The sequence below is a fragment of the Kryptolebias marmoratus genome, linkage group LG8 (genome assembly GCF_001649575.2).
Source record: "Kryptolebias marmoratus isolate JLee-2015 linkage group LG8, ASM164957v2, whole genome shotgun sequence".
Lineage (NCBI taxonomy): Eukaryota > Metazoa > Chordata > Actinopteri > Cyprinodontiformes > Rivulidae > Kryptolebias > Kryptolebias marmoratus.
Genome location: NC_051437.1, coordinates 6,446,341 through 6,470,530, shown reverse-complemented (window position 1 = coordinate 6,470,530; position 24,190 = coordinate 6,446,341). Strand labels below are relative to the sequence as shown.

Sequence of the window (24,190 nt, the reverse complement as noted above, 5' to 3'; positions counted from 1 at the left end):
GCAGAGAATCTAACCCAGAAGGTTCGATGCTCCAGCGAAGATCTGATCCCAGCCTGCTGCTTAAGTACTGGCTGGTCTTATCAGTGGAAACTGGAACACCTGTGAAAGAATGATTAGTGGCTCTGCCCACAAGGCGGAGCCAAAACCCAGATCCTCACAGGGTTAATGAAGTAATTTGTTTACCCTAGTTTTTTTTCTCAAAACCAACACAGGTTCTGTCACATAATGGTAAAAATAATGTCTGATGGGATTTTAGTACAAATCAACTAGATGACAGTTAGAAATGATGATGCTGTGGTTTCCAGTTTTACTTAAAGGTGGTGTTTTTGTTTTAGGGTCACTATATAGAAAGTCAGATGCAGTGATACAGGTGTTTGTAGATTATTGTTACTCTTCCATGGTGACACATTTCTTGATAGCTCAATATACAAATAAACTGTATGCAGAAGCAGATACAGAACTTAGGACAAAGGTAATAGCAGCCATTTTCAGTACTAAACCTTCTTTGTAAAACTGTACTTCACAAGAAAAGACTATAATTTCCCTTTGTAAAGATCAAAATATCTATCTTTTGCCAACAGCCAAAGGGAGATCCAAAAAAACACAAGAAAATAGCCACAGTCCAGCTAAAAGTAGATGGAAATTAGCCAGTGGTCTAAACAAGTACAATATATTTTTTCTCTTATGAGATTAATCTTTCTGCAGTTGGTTCCTGACAAATAAATAACATTATTTAGTAAGAGAACTACCCACAGGGCTCCAAAGAAGAACCCAACAGTTTTCAGAAGAATGTTACAATTACTTTCATAAGCTGGAAAAAGACAAAGCAATGAACTATTTTACAGTAGACCTTACCTTGAAGAAACCACTCCATTTGTACATGAACCTCCCAAAATACACAAAGGGTTTTATTCCACCACAGTATTACCAGTGCTTGTTCCGAGTCAGGGCTTGCTTAGAACAATTTTTAAAATTTTGATGGTTAAGGCACCAACTCTACCATTTAAAAAATCATGCTTCAGTAGAACCAACATTTAGCTGGATCAGCCTGGGATTGAGATAAAACCACTGACCTTCAACATGAATAAAAAGTTGAATTAGCAGTGAAATAACATAATTTAATTGTTTTTCATCTTGTTGTTGTTTGTCTTAATATTGCAAGTTGCATAGTTAATGCTGGTCAGTTTATTTCATACAGCTGCATTCACACCCATTTTAAGTTTTTAAGTTAATTTGTAAACATCAATCTGGTCTTAATAGTACCATCTATGGATCTTGCTTGAGACAATATGCTTAACTCCTGTTTGCTGCGTCAGTTTTAAATACAGATCAGAGGTCTGACATTCTAGTTGGCATTGTGAAGCGCATTCACAAACACTCACTGTCATTCAAAGTGACTTTTATAAACCAAACTAATGAAATTACGACATTTATTTACTTGTAACACAAACACTATGATTTGTGTTGATAAACTGCCTCCTTGGCTGCGATCCTCCACAAAAACTCTGAGAATATCAAAAATATGGAAAAAATCTTTGCCATAACTTAATGACATAACCTTGTGGTGGCTCTCTGAATGTTGAAAAACAAATGGCTTATTACTTTTTTCATAGAACCAGTTAGGAGCTAGCACCAGCACTGGAATCACTTAAGTGAAAAAAAAGAAGCACCATCACTTAGATTTGTCATAAGCATCAACTCATTTACTGCAAAACCGCTCACCAGGGTTTTAGCTCCCCTGGTATGAAATATCGCTTTTAGAACCACATAATTTTAGCTAACAGAGTTTGACATTTGACGCTCCAGGAGTAATTGTTATATTATCCGATGTCACTTCAAATTTCACCTCCATGCCTCCACTGGAGGCGATGGAAATCATCAGGAAACAACTGCATCAGCATGATGGATTAAACAACAATTTTCCCCTTAACAGGATCTCTGCCCTGCTGGACCACATATTTTAAATATAATTATGGGTATTTTAAAACATCAGCACAGATGTGTCACCCCTTGTGGCTACTAAATGGAGAAAGTGTTAGGATCTGTCCTGGTCAGTTCTCTCTCTTTCTCTCTCTAGGTGGAGTCGTGTGGGCGGGCAGACGAATGGAAAACTGCTTTTAAGACTCCCATTGGTCACTTCGAATATCTAGTCATGCCTTTTGGTCTCTGTAACACTCCTGCTGTTTTCCAAGCTCTTATCAACAACGTCCTCCATGATTGTTTTTGAAAATTTTGGTTTTTGTTTACCTCTGATATTTTTATTTACTCACAGAATCCAGCAGGCCACTAGCGACATGTCCGTTTAGTCCTCCAACGCCTTCTCGAAAATTTTGTCAAGGCCGAGAAGTGCGAGTTCCACAAACCATCCGTCACGTTCTTAGGATACATTCTTGAGGGTGGACAGGTTTGGTCAGATCCGAAAAAGATAAAGGCGGTTCTGGACTGGCCCATACCCGACTCTCGGAAACAGTTACAACGCTTCTTAGGATTCGCAAACTTTCATCGCAGATTCTTTCGCAACTACAGTCAGGCTGCTGCCCCCCTGACTGCTCTTACCTCCACTACAACCACATTTTCCTGGACTCCTGAAGCTGACGCCGCCTTCTCTAAACTCAAGGAAAGGTTCTCACAAGCTCTCATTCTCATTCAACCTGACCACAATAAACAATTCATCCTCGAGGTGGATGCTTCATACACCGGAGTTGGTGCAGTCCTGTCTCAGTGTTCCAGTCCTGACGAAAAACTTCACCCCTGTGCATTCTTTTCATTTAGACTCTCCTCCGCCAAGATGAACTATGATGTGGGGGATCGGAAGCTCCTCGCTATCAAGCTTGCCCTTGAGGAATGACGTAATTGGCTGGAGGGCGCTGAACATCCTGTGCTGGTTTGGACTGATCACAAGAACCTATCCTGCCTACAATCAGCCAAACACCTCAATCCATGCCAGTCCTGTTGGTCCCCATTTTTCTCCTGTTTTAATCTGTCTATTTCCTTTCATTCAGGTTCCAGAAACGCCCTCAATTTCGTCACCGGACTTCCATCATCACAAGGTATGACCACCATCTTAACCATCACTGACTGTTTTTCAAAGGCCTGCCATCTCATCCCCCTAAGGAAACTCCCATCAGCTTTTTAAACAGCTCAACCTCTGATTAAACATGTCTTCCGTTTTCATGGCATACCCTAAGAAGTTCTGTCTGACCGTGGACCACAATTCATCTCCCAGGTTTGGAAGCAGTTTTGTGTTTCTCTCGGTGCAAAAGTTTCCCTTTCCTCAGGTTTCTATCCCCAGTCCAACAGTCAGACAGAATGAATGAACCAAGAACTCGAATCAGCCCTCAGATATCTCACATCCACCAATCCATCCGTCTGGAACAAGTTTCTCCCTTGAGTAGAGTATGCCCACAATTCACACACCTCTGCAGCTACCATTTTCTCTCCCTTTGATGTCTCCCTAGGATACCAACCACCTCTTTTCCAGGCACACGAGAAGGACATCTCAGTCACCTCTGTCCACCACCATATCCACCAATTTAAGCACATCTGGTCTCAGACAGTCTCTGCTCTCCATTGCACCGCAGAACAGAACCATCGCTTTGCTGACCAAAAACGTTCTCCAGCTCCTCAGTATTCTCCCGGACAAAGGGTTTGGCTCTTCTCCCGTTACATCCCCTTCAAATCTGTCTCCAGGAAGCTTGCTCCACGTTATATTGGCCCAAATGAAATTGAGTCCATAATCAGTCCTACTGCTATCCGTCTCAGTCTCCCTCAGAGTCCATACCATGTTCCATGTCTATCAGATCAAACCACTACTTGCCAGCACACTCTCTCTCTCTCTAGGTGGAGTCGTGTGGGCGGGCAGTTTGCTGCAGGAGCACACCTGCAGCGTGTTGGCGCTCATCAGGAGGATCTTAAGAGGAGTCCACTGCCAGCCCTTCAACGCCAGACTGTTAGCCTACGTAGTACAGCTAGCTCTTCTAGTTCCTGATGAGATTCTCTCTCCCCTTCGGCTTAATCTAACCTTGTGTTTTTGTTCCTCGCTCCAGCTTGTTCTCCACACTGATCTCTGGTTTCCGCTCCAGTCCGTTTCCTACGAGTAAAACTCCCAGCTGGCACAGCAGTCTCCTGGCCTCCTCCTTGCTACACCTGCTAACCCGACCAAACCTACTCCGCCCTCCACTGGCTCTGCTCCTGGATTCATCCACTGATCGCCGCCAGTCTCCGTTCTCCACAAACCCACCGGTAACACCAGACCACAAATCCTTTCACCGACCAACCCCCCTGGCGGACAATCACCACTCGCAAAGTAAGGCCATTTTCTATTCACTCATTATGGTTCCAGTTCATCGCTGACCACTTCCCGTTTACCTCCAGAGCTCCTGCTGTTCCTCCTGCTCCCGGGCTTCACGCCCCAGAAAGTCCACGCATCGTTCCGCCTGCTTCTGGTTTCCAGCTCCAGGAAAATATACTTACCACAATCACATTAAAAAAATCTGTTAAACTCTTATTCTGGTTTTCATTCCTGAGAGTTCTCTGCATGTGGGCAAAACAAATCAAAACCACAATGACAGAAAGTGGGAATTGGAGTCCTGAACTCAATATACAAATACAATTGAGCAACATGTAAGCCACTGTTTCAGATACGTATATGCACAGGAAATACCTTAAAGTCCAAACCTTGTAAGCAGCTTTTACCAAACACAACAACTTGGTTAACAAATTTGAAGGAATAGTTTGGTAATTTTGAAGGGAGGTTCTGTAGAATGGTTGTGAATATCTTTTCTGTTGTACATAACTCTTTGAATGGCCTAAGTATGTGATGTAAAAGTTTAAATAATAGCATATGGATAAACTACTAAGAAAAGTGAAGATTGCAGTTGTTTAAAGATGGCAAAATCTGCTCCGGAACTGGATCCACTCAGTCAGTACTGACAAGCTAAACACTTCCAAAGCGAATTGTTGTCTTAAAACAACTCAAATCTTCAAAATGTTATAACAATTGTAGCATGATGGGACCCCATGACTTCATGACTTCTGACCTGTATTCATCTTTCTAGCTACTGCATGGTGTAAAAGGTCATTCTGTCATTCTCAGGTTCATTGTTTTGGATAAAGACATATTTGTAATATTTTTTTACCCAGGGTTCTGGTTTAGCTGAGGGAAAAACAAACACAATGAAAATAAGTACATTTAAGAACCAGAGAAGAGTAATTTGTCTGCAGGAAATGGAGTGGGAGTTGGTTACTTTCCAGGTAAGTAGTAATCAGTAGATTAATTAGGAATCTGAATTATTTCTTACACAGTTTTTTCCTTTTCACAGATCTCTGAGGGAGTGAGGATTCCAGCATTGGGAGAGAAGGATGGTGTCTTTGAGTTCCAGCGATTGGACAGGTGAGTAGTTTAGTTTGGGCAAAACAAAGAGCGGGCAGGCACGCAAGTGCCGACAGATGACTGAGTGGCTGAGCTGACTTCTCTGATTTCTTCTTTAGAGGAAGGACAACAGAGGAGATCACTTGAGGATCTTTAACAGAGTTTTGCAGTTAGTCCAAGGAGCACACAGAGGATTTCTCTGAGGAAACACAGGTAAGCACTTTCAATAGCAGTTTACAAAAGAGACATGTAGGAATACTCAGGAGCTGAAACATGAAAGTCACTATGTGGCGTTTAATGATCTAAAAAAGGCTTATGGTTCAACCCAGCCTTAAATATGCTCAGGAGTAGTCAGGTTTACAGGCCACATGTGTACGAGAACTGCCAGTAGTGGCGGCCCCAGAGGGAAGAACTGCCCTCTCAAACTCACCCTGAAAAAAAAAAGCCATTAGTGGAGAATAGAGCAAAAAAGGCTTGAATTCTGACAGATAAGTTGTTTCCCAAGGCTTCACACTCTTAGGATATCTTATCAGAGTAGATAGATTGTTCTTGCACTTCTTTTAAGACTCACTAAAGAAAAAAACATTATTTATGCAGAAATAAAATATGTTATTTTAATAGTGAAATCTTTTGAAATGTGTTGAAAATGTATATTGATGATGTTCATTTATCTTAAAGAAAATTGGCCAAATGGATTAAGAATTTTTTTTTTTTTACTGGAGATAGTCCAGTGATCCTGCTAACAGAACCTCTTTTGAACAGGAAAAGATAAGCTTAATCTATGCAGACACTCACATTCCTAACCTTATCAAATTCTGAATGTCTGACATCAACTTGAAATTCTGTCACTTTTAATAAAATGAGAGGGATCTTGGTTCTTTGCTCAGTTGGTTTTGCTTGGTTTAATTGTTATCTTTGTTAATCTTCATCTCATATTTTGTTTAACCTAAGTTTAAAAGTGTAAGTTTCATCTAGATTTGTTTTGTAAAGTCTAACAATAGAAAATCTAAGAAAAGCTAAAGTTAACAAGAATCTGTTGTAACTTTAGGAGAACATTCCAGCTAAAGCGCACTTTGACACACCTGATTTGAATGACTGAGTGAATTACAGGCTTCTGTAGAACTTGAAGACCTGCTGAAGAGCAGAGAAACATCTAAAACATGCAGAATAGTGGCCCTCCAGGACAAGGATTGGACATCTCTGAGCTAAAGAATTACTCATAGTTGCTGTCTTTCTCCAACTCTTGACCATCAGCTGAAGATTTTCAGACCACTTCTCAAAGCCATCACCATAACCTCAGTGTCCTTGGATGAAATGCTGACTCGCTGACCATCAGTAGATCTTTGGGGCTCAATCTGCCTCCTCTCTGTGGTTCTGCTGAAGTTCAATCAACCTCTCTGAAAGATGCAGTGGCAGCTGGCCAAACAGCCTTGAGTCAGTAAGATGCCCTTAAAAAGTCTTCTCTACTGATGATGAGAAAAGCAATATGTGGAGTGTCTTTTATTTTTTTTTGTTGATTTATTATCTGTGTTTTTTATTTTGATGGTAATAAAATTTTTAAAAGGCTAATTTGGTCTCTTTGACTGGTAGTATGTATGATGTAATCTCCTTCAGATCTCATTTATTGAGATCTGATAAATAATAGGGTAGGAAAAAAATCAAGTTATCTAAATATTATTGATTTCCCATAAGTTACAGTTCAACTGGTTACTGATCAATAAATTCGACCTGGTTCCCCCTTTTAATAAGACCTTAAAGCAGTAGTGAGAGTAAGTACAGCCTTTTTACATAGTCTGCTACACGGTTCATGCAAACTGGATGGTCAGGGTCACTTAAATTGTTACATCACTGTCAAAATTGTATCACATAGCTATTCTTTTGCAAATGTTAGGATATACCTGCAAAAGTGACTCCAGATTGCATGGGAAATGCTACAGCTAACTGCTGGTTCTGCTCTGATTGTGGAAAACAGAGATACACTACCTCACATTCACAGACTGTCTTCCCCCACCCATGTCACCCTTTACCTTGTTGTCTCCACTGCTAAACCCTGGGACACCAGTCTGCATACAGGACAGTTGGCTCTCTCCACTTCAAACAATCACCATTAGGTAGGCCATGACAGAGCTTTTCTTCTCCATGTGACAACAACTGCTGACAAGCCACCTCTCCTGCTCCAACCTGCTGTGATGCCCTGACTACAACACTTAAAACAACAACAACAACAAAAAAACCCCCACTAAATTTCACTAAATGAAATATGAAATTGGATTTTTAAAAATAAAAACATTTCANAAAAAAAAAAAAAAAAAAGGATTTTTTTCTCCATCTTGTAGTAGTGTACTTTAGCTAATTGTCCTTGTTTGTCAGTGGGATCACAGTTTTGCAGGTTAACATGACGCAATGCATGTCTTGGTTGATGTATGGGAGGTTTTTTATGTGTGACGTGATAATTATAGAGTGAGTACAGATAAATTTTAGGGCAGGAGGAACTTTCACTCGTCTAAACATGGAGCCACTAAGCATGTAATTTAATTTAGAAAGACATATGATCTATTTACATACACTCAACAAAATGTAAAATCAGATAGTGTTGTGATTTTCAGCAAGATTACAGCTTGGGTTTGGTGTTTTTGAACTCATCAGTGTTTAGGTGTATTTTGTTAAGCCTACATAATTAACTCGAGCAATTACACCAATTACACCATGGAGATGATAACCTCAGTATTACTGCTCTGGTGTTGACAGTAAAGGCAACATATGTCTTTATAATATGTGGTACCAAAACCATGTTTTGATTTAAAAAAAAAAGTTTTTCTAGTGGGTTGCAAGTGCCTTTATTGAATGCCCCTGAACCCTTTGCAGTTAAGGGTTTGGGGCAGTTAAAGAAGCCCTATGCAGACATTTCTGTTCACTTCATACTGTAATTTGGCAGTCGTAACGTTTGAGACATTTCACTCAAGTGAGTCATGGATAGAATGGAGTGCTGTGCCAAAGAGGAGTTGCATTTGAGTGCTGTGGTTTTCACAGCGAGGCAGACAGCATGAGGTGACATGTTTTGCTGGTATAGAGGATATGGGAGATACTCCTGTAATGAGTGCTTTGTGGAAATAATGGTATGCACGAGTCCACCTCCTGCTATGTTTCCACACTCATCTCCAGAGGCAGAAACAGCAACAAGAACAATGCCGAAACATGTCATGTATTTAAAGCTCCAGTTGGCAGGGTGTGTAGGCAATATAATCTGATTTCTACATGGTGCACAGTTGTGAGGTGCTGATTGCTCAGATTAAAACTCCAAGTACTGCTGACAGCAAAGAGACTCTTTATTCTGCTTGTTTCTGTCATGCCCACGAAACGAAACCGTCCCATTTTACAAGTTTCTCCAAACAAGTTTTCCATGCCTGTATGTTCAAACAAATTCTAATTTACCAACATGCTTCTTAGTTCACAGTGACAATGGAAATATTAGGGATAGTTGTAAAAAAAGAAAAAACAAACAAAATTAAAAAATAAAAGTACAAGACCCTAAATGTAAAAGAATCAGCTAAGTGTGCTTTAAAACTTGAAATAATCAGCTTTTTTGGCCACTTAAAACAGCAAAAACAAATTCCTATGAAAGCAAGTAGAAATGCTGTTTATAAAACTTTAACATTACATCCAAGTCTGAAAAGTGAAGCCAATGCAAATAACCTGAAGGCAGGATTCTTTCTGATGGTTAGGAGAAAGCAACTCTTTTGTTTGATAAGTGAAGTCAGAGTTTATAGAAAAGGTTATCATAAATCGGATGATGCCTCAGTTAGTATTTAACCCTGATGATGTATCAAACACAGTAAGTGAGACATCTTTGGTGAACCTATGAATTTAAAATGAAGGAAAAAACATTTATTAGATCTTGACAGCAAAAAAGTGGGATACCGTATTTTCTGGACTATAAGGCGCACTTAAAAGCCCTCAGTTTTCTCAAAAACGACTTATAATCCGAAGCGCCTTTTATATGTAAGAAGTCATAATGATTTTGTACGACTCTGGTAAACTACAAAGCCGCGCCGCTTGCAGCATTAAGGCTCAGTTATAGCCGCGTAGGGCTCTGTGCATGGCACGTGGACCTGAGCGCGCAGTGTAGGCATTTATACTTGACGCTTACGTCGGTGCAGTATCCTTCAGTGAGTTTTGAACCGTTTGATTATCTTTGTGATCTCTCATAGAGGGATCATATAAATGCTGATACAGGTGAACCAGCCCTGCTAGAGCAGCAAAATCATCCATTTTGAATGGAGTGCAGCGCGAGCATTCCACGCAGTTACAAAAATTGGGAGTTGTGCCTATTAGTCGGGTGAGCTTTATATATGCCAAAAGTTTGAAAATGAACCATTCATTGACAGTGCGTGTTATAATCCAGTGTGCCCTATAGTGCGGAAAATACTGTAATATACATTTTGGACATGTTTTCCCAGTGGATGATGACGCCTCTATGCTGCCTTTAACCTTTAGCCTATTGGAACGAGTCTGGGGAAAGCTGATTTCAGTGTGAAGGTAGTTATGATGCTGCTACAGTTTTAGTACTCTACGACTAGGTGTATCTTCCTATTACTTGTGTCCCAAGAAATTCCACTGCATCCTTACCACAATCTATATGTCAGTAATTTCTAAAACAATATTCCTATGTACAGCCAGAATAAAACCATGCCCCAGGCCCCATCCTGGCATGACTCTCTCAGATCCTGTCAGGAAGCAGTTTTACACTAGAAGATCACATAGTGCTAGCTCGACACTGCTAGAGTGATGGGGTGATAACCTGGGCATGAGACCACCATCGCTAGACCTGTTTCAAGTTCCCATTAACAAAGACAGACTGGTGTGCACAGGCTTCACATCATGAGACTCTGCCACCACTCACCTACGCTCCGACCAGAACCCCTAAGAGCTTTCACCATGATGGAAAAACCACCACAACCTTGCTACAAAAGTTTTCGCATGCTCAAAACCCTCCGCAATCTGTCACGCTATATCACACATAATGAAGAGCCCACTGCATTTGAAACTACATTATAAACTACAGTCACATTTAGCGTAAAATAGACTATAAATTAGGGGTTGACTTCTTTATGACTGAAATTGCCACAATTTGGAGAATGCATATTGTGTAACAAGATCCATCCTTTGATTTTCAAGCACAACATCAGTGAGCATCCATCCATCCATCCATCCATCCATCCATCCATCCATCCATCCATCCATCCATCCATCCATCCATCCATCCATCCATCCATCCATCCATCCATTGGCTTCAAATCAGGTAACCAATGGTAACCAATGCTCCAGCATGAGTTGAGGTTCCACCCAGCCTAATATACCCATGAGCTCATCAGCAGGAGGAGAATCAGTTATAGGCAATAGCTCTACCCTGCCACTCAGGAAGCTGCAATGGAACTAGTTAAAAACACAGTAATCTTCACAAGTTAGTTAAGCTGAAGTTTGAATTCAATTTATTTTTATTGTCTTTTCTACTATACTCACAATGTAGTGGAATGAAATTATGTGTCTAATGCTAAAGAAAAAACAAATAAATAAATACTTAAAAATTGCAACTGGTATCACAGTTTTAAAAAAGTGATCCATACCCAAGTTAAAAATGAGTGAAATTGATTAAATAATAAGTGAAAATAAAAATTAATACCCACCAAGAACTGATATTATTTGTCTGTTAAAAGGTTGAATGTGTTCATTTAACTTCTCTCCAATTTCACTGAAAAATAATTTTAAGCTCATAAATCTGTCTATGAATGACTTGGTTTTAATTCAGTCTTTTTTAAAATAAACTTCATATCTAAGCAATAAAAATGGTCAACAAGTTTAAGTTGTCTAAACACAGTTAGGAATTTCATCTTGACGTTTCATCAGACTGAAAGGCTTTTTTCATATGTTTGTGAAGAAGAATTTTGGTTTAAAAAAAAACTGATTATTTTTGCAGCTATTTGCAGAGAAAAACAGAAAATTTTGTCCCTCATTTATTTTTAGAGATCAAACTTTTCAAGTTCACTTGCAGTCAGCGAGGAAAAACTTACCATCTGTATGAACTTGAAAATGTAAATACATCATTGCTTCTGCTTCTTACCTCACAGCGATTGTGAGCTGGTTCTGTTCCTGTGCACAGCCAACATCATGCACCGAGTGGTGTCTAGACTGTGGAGACGTATGGCTAACAGCTGTGTGCTTCTATACTGAGACAAGTGTCTGTGACAGCATTTCCTTCAATATTCTCACATACTGTGTCTTTATTTCTAGGGGTCAAGCTCTCATGCAGCTTCTAGCATGGATAAATGCAGCTTTGTTGAGTTTTTCCCCTCTGGACAGATGCTGCCCACAGCTCCCCAGTGCAACCCCAGCAAGTGCAGGCAGGCAGCCACCAAGGCAAAAAATGTTTAAGTTAAATAAGCAGCTTCCAAAGCAACTTCATATAAATGCTATAAAATATATTTTACATTGATAAGAAGCAGCTCTGGGCAACAAATTAAAGCCAGACACACCTGCACACCGTGAGTTTCTGACTTATGTACATTCTGCATACCTCATTGAAATCTGGCTTGGATACACCTCATACCTCAAACCATTTCACAATTCCTGGTGACTCACTGATGCTGTTTCCAAAGTTGGTTTGCAGTCACACTGAGCCACTAACTTTCCAAGATCGCGAGGCCCATAACACAAACACAAAAATCTGGCACCAAATACTGACAGACATTTTATGGGAAATGGAAAAGTTGTTCTTGCAGAATAAAAAAAAGGAGAGAGAGTTGACAGATAAATGTGTACACAGCTAAACAAAATTCTGTTACCAAACTGGAGTTAGCAAACTGTTACTGGTATGCTAAGAAACAGGGAGGATCTGAGTGGGAAAACTTGTGAATGAGTATGAAATATCTGTGAAGCACAAAAGTAAAGTACTGTATGTGTCTGAATGCTGCTTTGTTGTTTGTTGGTAGATCTGGGAAAGATGTGTCTAACATGCTACAAGCTCAAAATACCAACATAGAAGCTAATTACTGAATGTTTCTGAATGGGGTCAGTAAAAACATACTTTCTCTAATTTACCTTGCCATAAGAGTAGGTTTATTGTGCAGTTATACATGCTGTGGGTCTACTTGTGCCTTAGTGGGTTTTTGTAAATTTTTACACAATATAATGCTGAACTAACATGTTAAAAAACAGTTTTTGCAAAACCAGTAGTTGGGTTGCCAACTGTCCCTTAAAATGCCTATTTGAATGCAAGATGCTTTCTTTATTAATTCAATATGAAACACCTTCTGTATGTTCTAAAAGTGGAAATCTGTTTATAGATTATAAAGGAAACAGATAAGATGACGCTGTGGGTCGACGGAGGCTGTCCCTCCAGCTGTTATACTTCACATCAATGTAAACAAAGTCCATCACTCATTGGTCATAAATCCTGAGTTATATGACTTGCGACCAATAAAAAGCAATGCCTACTGTGTTGCTAGAATATGCAGTGCAAGATTAAAAAGAAGAACAAGGCTTTTGTGAGAATAGCTTGCTAGCAAAAACAATGAAAACTGACAAAAATACATAATGAATACTGAAACTGTTTTTGCAGCGGTTGAAGGAGAATGTGCAAAAAATGCACAGCTTGGTCTGACACAAGGATTTTATCCTTCCATTCATTTTATTTACCTTCTTCTCCTTCGCAGGTCGTGTGGAGCTGGTGCCTATCTCCAGCAGACACCCTGACACCCTGAACCGGTCGCAAGTCCATCACAGGACAAGACTACTATTCACGCTCATACCTAGGGACAATTTAGTGTTACCAATTAATCTGACATACATGCCCCAGGCCAGGAGGCACCAGGATTTCATTTGGTACATATTAAAAAAAACTCTCTTCATCAGAAGTGTAGATATTTGTTTATCTTTGCTGCTTTCAACAAATTTCAGCCACAGAAATGTTGCGCTCATATGTAAATAATATGCAGTGTTTCTGTTTTTTCTTATGCAAAGAAAATTTAACTTTTTCAAAGTTTTACTTTTTGGCATCCACTTATTAAAGTGTATGAATGAAAGAAAATTACTACAGCCAGTATCTCACTGAGCTCTGACTGTTAGATTAGTTGGTGAGCAGCATTCGCAAGGAGTCGCCAAAGTGCCTCAAAATGTTTGTAGGCGTTCTCATTGTCCTTATGAGAGGAGATTTTCTTACATGAGGTCTTGTTGCTTGAATTTTCCACATGTTCAAAACATTTGTGTGACAGGTTTTCTCTTAAAATAGTTGCAAAGTTCTCATGGGAGTCTCGTACTTCTCACAGTTTAGTTTCTGTAATTCTAAACAGCTAGAGCTGTATGTTGACACCTGCACAGGAGCCCTTCCTATTGATACATCTAAGGCTTCACCCCCAAATGTCAAGGTCTGATCACGCTAATGACAAATACTAATTAATCTTCTTTTCAAAAGTATACTTCAGTAGATTATATAATAAATATGGGGTGGCTGCTAGAATATGGGTAGAGGTGGGCAACAAAATAATGTGCACAGCCTATAATACAGGGTTGCAAGCTGTTCACACGAAAATAGACTGAGATTTAAAAAATTTAGCCAGGCAAAATGTGTCCGCTCAACTCACTCATTGCAAACACTCAGTATTCAGTGAGACTGCAGCTGAATATTTGTCTATTTTCTTGCAATTTTGAGTCACCAGCAAGGCTCCGACAGTTGCAGCTCGGTGAGATACTGGGTGCTCAGTGCTTAAGGTCCTAAACTAGAGTGTGTTTGTCTTTTAAAAAGTTATTGTTTCTCTGCTGGCTTCCTGTTGATTCCAAGCAGAGAACATGCAAGTCCAAGTACTCTTATGACTTTGTCTTTTCTTTTGGTTCTCTATTTAAAACATAAGCTCAGCAGCTGACATTCATCAGATGAAGATTTGTGCAAAGGTGTCACTAATAAGGCCATGACTGTTACCTGGACTGACAGCCAAAGAATGGGAGGAGAAGGCCTTGCTCCACTCTGCTCAGTCAACCAGAAAGCCCCCAAACAGCAGGACTAATGCAGGTCAAGTGATTTGGCGCCTCGGGTGTATTAAAGCTATTTACAAGGGTCTAAAGGATTTACGTAACGCCACCCGTTTGGTCTGCGCTTTTATACGGGCTGGCACCATACTGTTGCGTTTTTCTGACCCTCTCAATCAATAGCAAAGGGCCATAAAGAATGTTGCCTTTACGGGTGTTTAGTTTTTTGTTTAGTTAGAGAGGAAGGAGGTTTTTATGGCTGGCTCCTGATGCCTGGTGTGAAGTTAAACGACAGACAAAGACAGGAGGTTATATAAGACACTCTGCACTTTGTCACACCTACACATACATGAAATACACACACATGTAGAACCACTCTCATTTATATGTGCATTAACTATAATCACTACAGGTTGGAAGCATTTTCAGTTATTATCACACTTTAGTTTAATTTTAAGAATTTATCACATAACATTATACAAGCATTCAATGAAAGTCACATTTTAGAACAATTAGTGTTGATATTTGGACATTTTGTTTATCCGTTTTTATGAGTGCTAAACAGATTTGTCATGATCTGTGGCTGAAGACATAACAAACAGAGGATCAATCAAACATTATCACCCTTTGGCTTATAGCAGCAGGTGATAACTAGCTAAACTGGGACATGTTAACAGAGCTCAGTTCACATCATACAAACATGTATTTTTTTTTAGTTCTGATAGATTCAGCCTCTCTAAAATGCTCTTTTAAACCCAGTCCTCTTACTGATCTGTTGCCAATTAACCTAATTAGTTGCTAAAGGCTCCTACAGCTATTTCTTATTCATACCACTTACTTTTACAGCCATTTGATGCCCCTGTTCCAAAATTTTTGAAATGTGTTGCTGCCATAAAATTCAAAATAACCTTATTTTCCCCCCAAAAAGCTACAATTTCTTAGTTTCAACATTTGAAATGTTTACTGCATTTCATTGTGAATAAAATATGAGTTTACGAGATTAGCAAATCATCATTCTGTTTTCGTTTACATTTTACACATCTCAACTTTTTTGGACTCAGTCAAGTTTACAGATGTTAACAAGTTTATTGATACTTTGGTGTGGTAGTAAAATTAAGCAGCAACTGATCCCCCCCTGAGATCGGTTTTGGTCCATGCTCTGCAGAAAGCATAGAAACGAAGAGCTGTTGCATCACAGCCAGAAGGTTGCATGTTTCCGTGCATGTGTGGGTTTTCTCCAGGTGCTCTGGTTTCCTTTCACAGTCCAAAAACATGTATGTTAGAGTCATTGGACACTCTAAATTGTCCCTAGATGTGAGTAAGACTCTGTCTCATTTGTCTCTATGTGGCCCTGTGATGGAATTGCGACTTGTTCAGGGAGTTACCCGCCTCTCGAGCTATGACCTTTGGAGATAGACACCAGGTCCCAAGTGAGCCTTAAAAGCAGGTAAAGAAAATGGACTGATGGATGGATGGATGGATGGATTGTATCTTTTGACCGTTTGGAGAAAGCCCACACTAATTATAATGTGCAAGCCAAAGCCAAGACTTTCTGCTAAGCTAATTCTCACTTGATAAATATTCTGGATCAATCTACATAATAGATTTGCAGTTTGGTGAATCTTAGATATTGACAATTTTGGATCTTAGTTCTGAAGCTGGCGTATGACTTTTGATCCAGAGACAGATGCTGCCATCTTGTGGGTTAATCTGTAAAGAACAACAGATGGATGAGAAAGACCTGCAACAGAGCACGTTTGTTTAGTTTGCGTGAATCAGTGATACCCACTTTAAACAAAAGCAACAGTTAGATCCTTGTGATTCATTTGACCTAATAAAATTTGCCAATACTTAGAACATAATAGATGATGAATGATAGTACGAAAGATACAGGTAACATGTACTTAACAGTGAGTACAAACTTCCTTTAGAAGTATGTTTCCATTTGATATAAAGAATATTAAAAAGTGAATAAAAGTGTGATTCAACTGTTTAAAACCAAATATCTGAGGGATAAAACTTTACACTCACACAGACACACACTTGGTTGCCAGCTCAGGCAGCCAATGTTTTCCAGATTAGATCAAACTCCAGGTTGCCCATTTTGATTCTAAATGCAGCCATTCTGCACTTTGTTACCATGATGACGCTTGCAGTCTGGTCTGCTGTCTGGCAGTATAAAAATAGACGGGCGGTTGTGGTTCAGTTCAGGACTCGCTGAGACGATGCAGAGCAACAGACAATCAAATAAATAAACAAATAAATAAGCATTGTGCTGATGTATCCAACAATGATCTTGAGTCAAACTTTGACTGTGAAGCAACAGTCTGTGGTTGGTTCCTGAAGTGGCTTCTGCCTTCATTGTTCACATATTGCTGGATGTATTGTAGCACAGCGCCGGAGGGACAATGGTGACGACGGGTCGACCTTTGGTGCCTTTTAGAACATGCACAATTACAAAAAAAAATAAAGAAATAAACCACAGAGAGTGGCAAAATATATACACTTGACACAATGACTGCAAATACACAGAACAGCAACAAAAACCCACAATAACTGTAGACTCAACAAAAACTATGTAAAGTTAAAGGCCTAGTAGTCCTTAGAGATTGCATGTCACCCACCGTCTTTCATGCCAAAGTATATTTTGTGAATGACTCTTGGCTACTCTCTCATTAAATTCTAGTTTAATATAAACTGACTGAGCTGTGGCTGTTTATGTGTTGGCTAATACTGATTAGTTGTAGTGGCCATCTTGAATTGGGATGATCAGAAAAGTAAATCAGTTATAGGTTTAAATCAAAAGTCAAAGTCAAAGTCAAATTTATTTATATAGCACTTTTCAGCAACAGGGCAGTACAAAGTGCTGTTCAACATGCAAACATAAAAATACAGAGTCATAAAACACACACAGCGATATCAAAAATATAGAGCTAAATATACCTAAAACATGAGACACTAAATAAGACTAAGTTGTACTAAAGATAAACCAAAGATAAATTGAGGAGACCCAAACTACAATATAACATGAAGTGAACTAGAGTTTAAAAACCTCAGCTGAACAGAAGCCATGAAAACACACACCCAATTTAAAGTTACATAAAAATACAGAGTAAAACTTATCTAAAACAAGTCATACTAATAATAAAATAAAAATAAAAATAAGCTGAGGAAAACCAAACTAGGATATAATGAAAGTGAACATAAACTAGACTAGGATTTAAAAACCTCAGTTAATGAGACGTGATAAAAGCTGAACTATAGATACCAAAGGTTAACTTAGGGTACCGATGGCAAGCTAAGAGTTAAAAACATTTTAATAATTTAATAAAAGGCCTACGTGGTAAAAACTAAGATAAGTAAAATAAAGGTACTGTAAGGGTAACTAAGAGTACCAAAAGCCAGCTAAGAGATACATTTTAACAGAAACAAGATAAACAACTTAGATAACACAGTAAATAAAAAAACAGTAAATAAAATGAAATAACAGATAAGAGCAGTGTGGATCAGCTTTAAGGAAAGGCAGCAGCGAATAGAAAAGTCTTCAGATTTGATTTAAAACAGCTAAGAGTTTCAGCAGACCTGCAGCTTACAGGGAGTTTGTTCCACATTTTAGTAGCATAAATCAAGTGACTACTTTGTGAGAGTTTAATCAAAACCGATCCGTCTTCATGAGATATTTTGCTAACAAACAGACAGGGTTCACTCTAACACGTAATGTCAAAGTTTTATGCAAAAGTGTCACACAGTGTGTGGCACTCAGAGTATGTGTTGAAGATGACTGTTTGATACTACCGCATCAATTTAGCTCAATATCTGTAAAACTGACTGATATCTTTCCAATATGACATTGCCTAAAAATTCATTTCCAACCTGTTACCTTTCAGTAGCAGACAATAATATTCAGAAAGACCACAAGGACAAAATGTGAACATGAATATACCTGCAAGCGTAGGACAAAAATTACGAAAAGAAACAAAACTTCGACTAACTTTACTGTCTGTAGACACAGAGCACTGTCATCTATAAAGTAAACTAGTTTCAACATTTGATATATTTACTGTTTCATTTTGAATAAATTCTGAGTTTATGAGATTTGCAAATCATTGCGTTCTGTTCTGTCTTTATTTACATTGTACACAACATCCCACCTTTTTTGGTCTTAGGGTTGTAACAACAACATCTTATAAATAAAGTGGTTAAAAACCTGAGTTTTTTTAGATGTATTTTTACTTGTTGATGTCTAAAATCTACTAAATGTTCCTAATAATGTTACATAAAAAATATTTAAAGTTTTTTTTTATTAGAATAATTCACATTGAGTAATCCGGGCCTCAGTCTGTATGTTTCTAAACAGAATGGCCATTGGTTGTCACTGTAGCAGTGTAATTAAACCTTTATGCTCTGATGCACCAGCATATATAACTTAAAAAGCTATGCTGTTCACTCACATCAAAGAAATGCAATCTTCTTTCGAGCACCAACCTAATATCTTAAATTAATTTTATCTTTATGTGTTAAAGAGAAGCTGTAAATTCAGAGTAGTGGGACAGACCAGCCGTGGGAACCAGTGCCACTTGTTAATGATGCTAAAGACCCTCTAAAAATGATCACATTTTATTTCTAAACTGTTACATAATGGTACAAGATGAACAACTTGCTTAATATTATCATAATTGGTCACCTGGCACAGTTTCTGTTTTACCACATCACCTAAAAAAACATTTCGGTAGAAATGATTCTCAGACATTTTTGCCTCTTTTTAAATATCTAATTTTCATCTTTCCTCTCTGTAGTGTTGCTGTGTAATTATAAAGAAGAAAGCAATTTTTCATAACTTCTCTTTTACTGTTTACTTTCCTCCATAGAGAGCACTTGCAAGACAAAAAAAAAGGTGAAGCACTAAAAAATGGAGTTAAAATACAAATTAAAACATGCAAACATTAAAAGATTAAGAATAAAAAAGAAAGGCTGAAAATACACAAAGCTTTAGTTGCTGAGAATGGTTTCTATTTTCTGCATTTAAAGAAAAGTAGTTTTTCAAAAGCTCTTCTTTTCAAAAATTTAATATAGCAATCACAAAAGAGTTTTGGGAAGAGACCTCAGGGCAGACCCAGAACTCGCTGGAGGGATTATGTATCCTCTCTCGCCTTGGGATCCCCCAGGAGGAGCTGGAGAGTGTCGCTGGGGAGAGGGATGCCTGGATTTCCCTCCTGGACCTGTTGCCTCTGCTAACCGACCACGGATAAGTGGTGGAAGTTGGAGATGGAAAAGAGTTTTCAGAGATCCTCAGAACAACTGTTGAAACTCATCAGATTGAAAGAGGTCTCAAAGCATGTTTTCAAATGAGTCTGATTGTATATTATTGGAAGAAACTGAACATTGTTAGTAGTGTGATGGAGCAGCCCTGTCACTCCATTAAACTTTCATCAGCACAGTTCTGTCACACCGTAGTTTCTGTCTTACAGTGCATGAGCACAGATACACAAAAAACACTTTATGGTCAGAACACACACCACCACATACACACAGAGCCACGTCATACTTCAATCCTCTTCCCTTTGTTCATTTGTATCTTGCCAGTAAAGTCACTACAGTGTCTTTTTCTCACTGGCTTAGAACAACAACTCAGGGTGCACACTTGGGGGTTCAATTCAGAAAAGCATACATTTTTGTTAAATACAATGTTTTCGTGATCATGTGACTTTGTGCTTATTTATATAGTTTTGGAAGAAAGAGATAGTGAACTAAATTGCAGCACCAAGGAGTCAGAGTGTGGGTACATTTTGGGAGATTTTTTTTTCTTTTTTCTTCAGTAAGCTTGTAGGGAGGACAGGTGTTTTTCCCATCTTTGGACGAAATGAAAATAAATACTCTCATGAGATGAATGTTTTTTTTTATGGTTCTTTTGCCTTGCCAGAGGTTTTTGTTTGAGGATTTTTTCATTAAATTCATAAAAATGTTTGTTTGGAAAAGACAGTTAGACTCTAATGTCAAGGTTTTCATTTTTGTCTGCTGTTGGAAGAACTCTGAACAATGATGGAAAACAAGCAAAACAACAAAAAGAATTGAACTTCATGAAGATCATACCCGCCTGTCTGCTAAAGACTGTGTGGCAAAGTCGAACTGTTCAACTTTTGAAAAATATATAATTTGATCACATAAACGCTGTTCATCACAAAATCATGGCGGTGGCACCATCATAGTTTAGGCCCATTTTAGAGCATCTGAACCGGATGGCTTACTTTCACTGATGGGACAAAGATTTCTGAATTGTTCAAACAAATTATCAAGAAAATATCAAGATGTGTTTGTGTAAATGGAATTTCAATGAAAGAGAAAAGGTGTAATGTGTAAAATACGTAAAGAGAAAATAGCCAAAAGGAGAGCAGTTGTTATTTTTATCAAAAAGTAATTAGAAAAGATGAAATCCAAGTCAAAGTTCTAACGTTTTTCTGAAAACTGAGCAGAAAGACCTGAAGTGACTTTGTGTGAGGAAATCTTTCTAAAGATGAAGCTGGTCTGTCTGATGTGGACTGGAAATCTACACTGATGAGTTGAACCCATCGACAGTATAAATATTTTGTTGGAGTTCTTATTGAACACGAAGTATACATTTACTATACAAAGATATATAATATTTGATACATTTATCTGTATTTTGAATTCTTTTAATTAACATTTAGGATTAGGAAGAAAAAAAATCATCTTGATATAAAAACACAGAAGAGGTCAGACAGTTTCAGCCAATTATTGAAGCTCACTGCAGCTTCCCAATCAAAACCAAAATAGAACAGCATCACATTATAACACAAAAGGTGGTCAATGTTTTTCTCAAACACTATATGTTCATGTACTTACAATATAAAATACGCAATCCCAATTCTCACAAAGTTGGGAAATTGTAAATAAAAACAGAATGAAATGATTTGCCAATGACATAAACCCAGATTGTATTTACCTATAACACAATAAACAATGATAAACATACCAAATGTTGAAACTGAGAAATTGTACCATTTTTAGGGCGAAAAAAAGAATCAAATTTTGAATTTGATGGCAGCAGCACATCTCAAAAAAAGTTGTGCCAGGCACCAGTTTGTAAACATCTAGGAACTGAGAAGAGCAGCTGCTGGAGGTTTTGAAGGGGAATTGGTGAGGGGTCTGGACAGACAGGTTCAGTTCAGCACTAGGATTCTTCTACTCCAAAGCTATGCTGTTGTAATGGATGCAGTACTCTTTTCCTTATTTTACCAGATTAAAACCCCATTGACATCAAGATCTTATTTGCAAGTATGAAGTTTAGCATTGTCTTGCTGAAATATGCAAGACCTTTTTCTGAAAAAGACATCATCTGGATTGAAACATATATTATTCTAAAACATGTATATATTTTTTTACATTAGTTGTGTCTTTCCAAATGTGTAATCTGACCATGTCATAGGCCCGTATGCACCCCTATACCACCAGAGAGGCAGGCTTTTGAACTATGTGCTGATACAAGGCTGAATGGTCTCTCTCCTCTTTGGCACAGCTATTTTTTTTAAATTTTGTACCACATACTTTTAGAGTCTTTTGTTGCCTCTGACCTAACTTTTTGAGAGACATTGCTGCCTTTACATACAAAATACTTATTCTCCTTAAAATGGTACAAATTTTGATATGTTTATTATATTCCACTGTGAATAAAATATGGGTTTATGAGATCTGAAAATAGAGCTGGACATGAGTCAAAGAATATGCCTGTTGATTTCAAGGTTCATAGGGTCAAAGTTCAAGGTCACAGGTAACCCCTTTTATTAAAAACCTGTCTCTGCTCCTACATGTGACCCTTTTGATTCCTCCACCAAGGAGGTTCTGTTTTCAGTTGTGTCTGTTGGTTTGTTTGTCTGTCTGTTAGCAAACATCAGGTAAAAACTAATGAACAGATTTTCAGGAAACGTTGGGATTGTTACAGAAAACAATGGATTAATTTTTTGTGGTAATCTAGATTATGATCCAGATCGCACAATTTTTTAATCATGCTGTGGCCTTTGCAGAGGTTTGCACTTTTTGCATTCTTCTAGTTACATTCTGTTTTTCTTTACATTTTACACAACGTTCCAACTGTTTTGGAATTGGGGTTGTTCACAAATGCTCATTTGTTTTTTGTTTTTGTCATCAATCTTAAAAAATCTACAGCACAAAGATGTTTTAGGTATTTGATCACTTGAACAAACAAATTAGGTGTTAGTCAGGGGCTTATTTCTCCCTAAAGAGGCTTACTGTAAATTAGCCAAGGACAAACTCAATTTACAATTTGTGCAGTATTGGAAAACTAATGAGTTTATTGTAGGAAGCCCTCTGCAATAACTTCTATCTGTAGGAGTACAACATTTCTAATCTAAAAGTATCTGTCCTCACTGAGAACTTTATTAATAACAGCAACTAAATCTGGGTTGGTTTCCTGATTTATGTAGTTACTGCCAACTTTAGAACCCACCATCTGCAACCTCAGAGATGGAGGAGATGAATATTCATGAAACTAGCTTCCTCCAGCAGTGAAACCCAACCTGGTTCTGAACAGTTTGAACATAAACTAACACAGCTACAACCACCCTGCTTATACTTTTCTGGCTTGTATCTGCATGTAGTCATGCACCGAACAGCTTCCAGATGATGCACTGATTGAATTATAGCAAATATACAAAGATGACGTTCATAATCAGGTTATACAATCTTAGTTGCTTAAATTGAGTCTTAAATCTTGATATGTCACAACTGATTATATTAAAAACCACAAAGTTTGGTCTGCAGTGTTGAAATGTTATTAAATGGCAATAATATTTTTTCCTGTGTCTATGAGGAAGTGCTCTAGACAAATCCAGACAGATTTTAATGAAACTCCCAGAAAGTAATCATTGGGTGTACATCTACAAATGCTCAACCTTTGGAAAAATTCTAGAGTGCTACCACAGTTAAGCAACCTTAAGTCCTTAAGTACCTGAGAGTTATCCCCAATTTATAATCCAAGAGGTAACTGAACACACAAGATCTGTTCCTAAAACTTTGCCATTAACTGTTAGTTTCAGCCTTGTTAGTCGGTTAGCAAAATATCTCACAAACACCTGGACAGATTTTAACTAAACGTTCAGAAAATAACCATAAGGTGTCATATATAACTCATTAATTTTTGGAGTCACTTTAATTTAAGATGACAGCCATAGCTAATGATAATGTTAGCCAACACAAAAATGTCTCTAACTCAGTCAGATTTACAAATATTGACCTAAGGTTTTATGTGGATGTAGCTCAAACATATACTAATACACCTTGCAAAATCTCACAGTATCACAAAAGATTGTGCATTATTATATTCAGTTATATTTAGGGTTTGACCATAATGGATAACTTTGTCCCTTTTTGTTACAAGATGATCTTAGTCTAAAACTCTGGCATAAAAGGCAGCAGGGGATAGGCATTACTTGAAGGAAGGCTAAGCCTTTAATTGACCTCTGCCAAAGAGGTATATGTTTTCAGTAGCAATTGTTTGTTTGGCTTAGGGTCTGAGTGCTTCTAGTTTCTAGTTAAATATGATTGAACTTTTTTAAAGGTATGCAACATTTAATTTAAATTATTTTAAGGCTAGAAATCTTGTTTACTTGTTTTATTATTCTGTTTGAGCTAATGTCAGTTTACACAACTGAGACTATGTGCATTGTGAGCGACAAACACACACACACAAAGTGAGGGGAACAGTTACTTTCTGAGGACAGAGAGGAGCAAGAAGCACAAAGCTCCTCCCTGAGAAGTTGTGAAAAC

The 24,190-nt window shown here is 38.1% G+C and overlaps 1 protein-coding gene across 1 annotated transcript; it reads left to right on the top strand.

Annotated features, from left to right (window-relative positions):
• Positions 1–2,798: 2,798 nt before the first annotated feature.
• On the top strand, positions 2,799–4,487 carry LOC112450593. Its single transcript, XM_025006598.1, has 5 exons — positions 2,799–2,946; positions 3,003–3,050; positions 3,841–3,949; positions 4,047–4,306; positions 4,375–4,487. Exons 1-5 carry the CDS (start codon positions 2,799–2,801, stop codon positions 4,485–4,487), a joined length of 678 nt encoding a protein of 225 aa, XP_024862366.1.
• Positions 4,488–24,190: the final 19,703 nt, after the last annotated feature.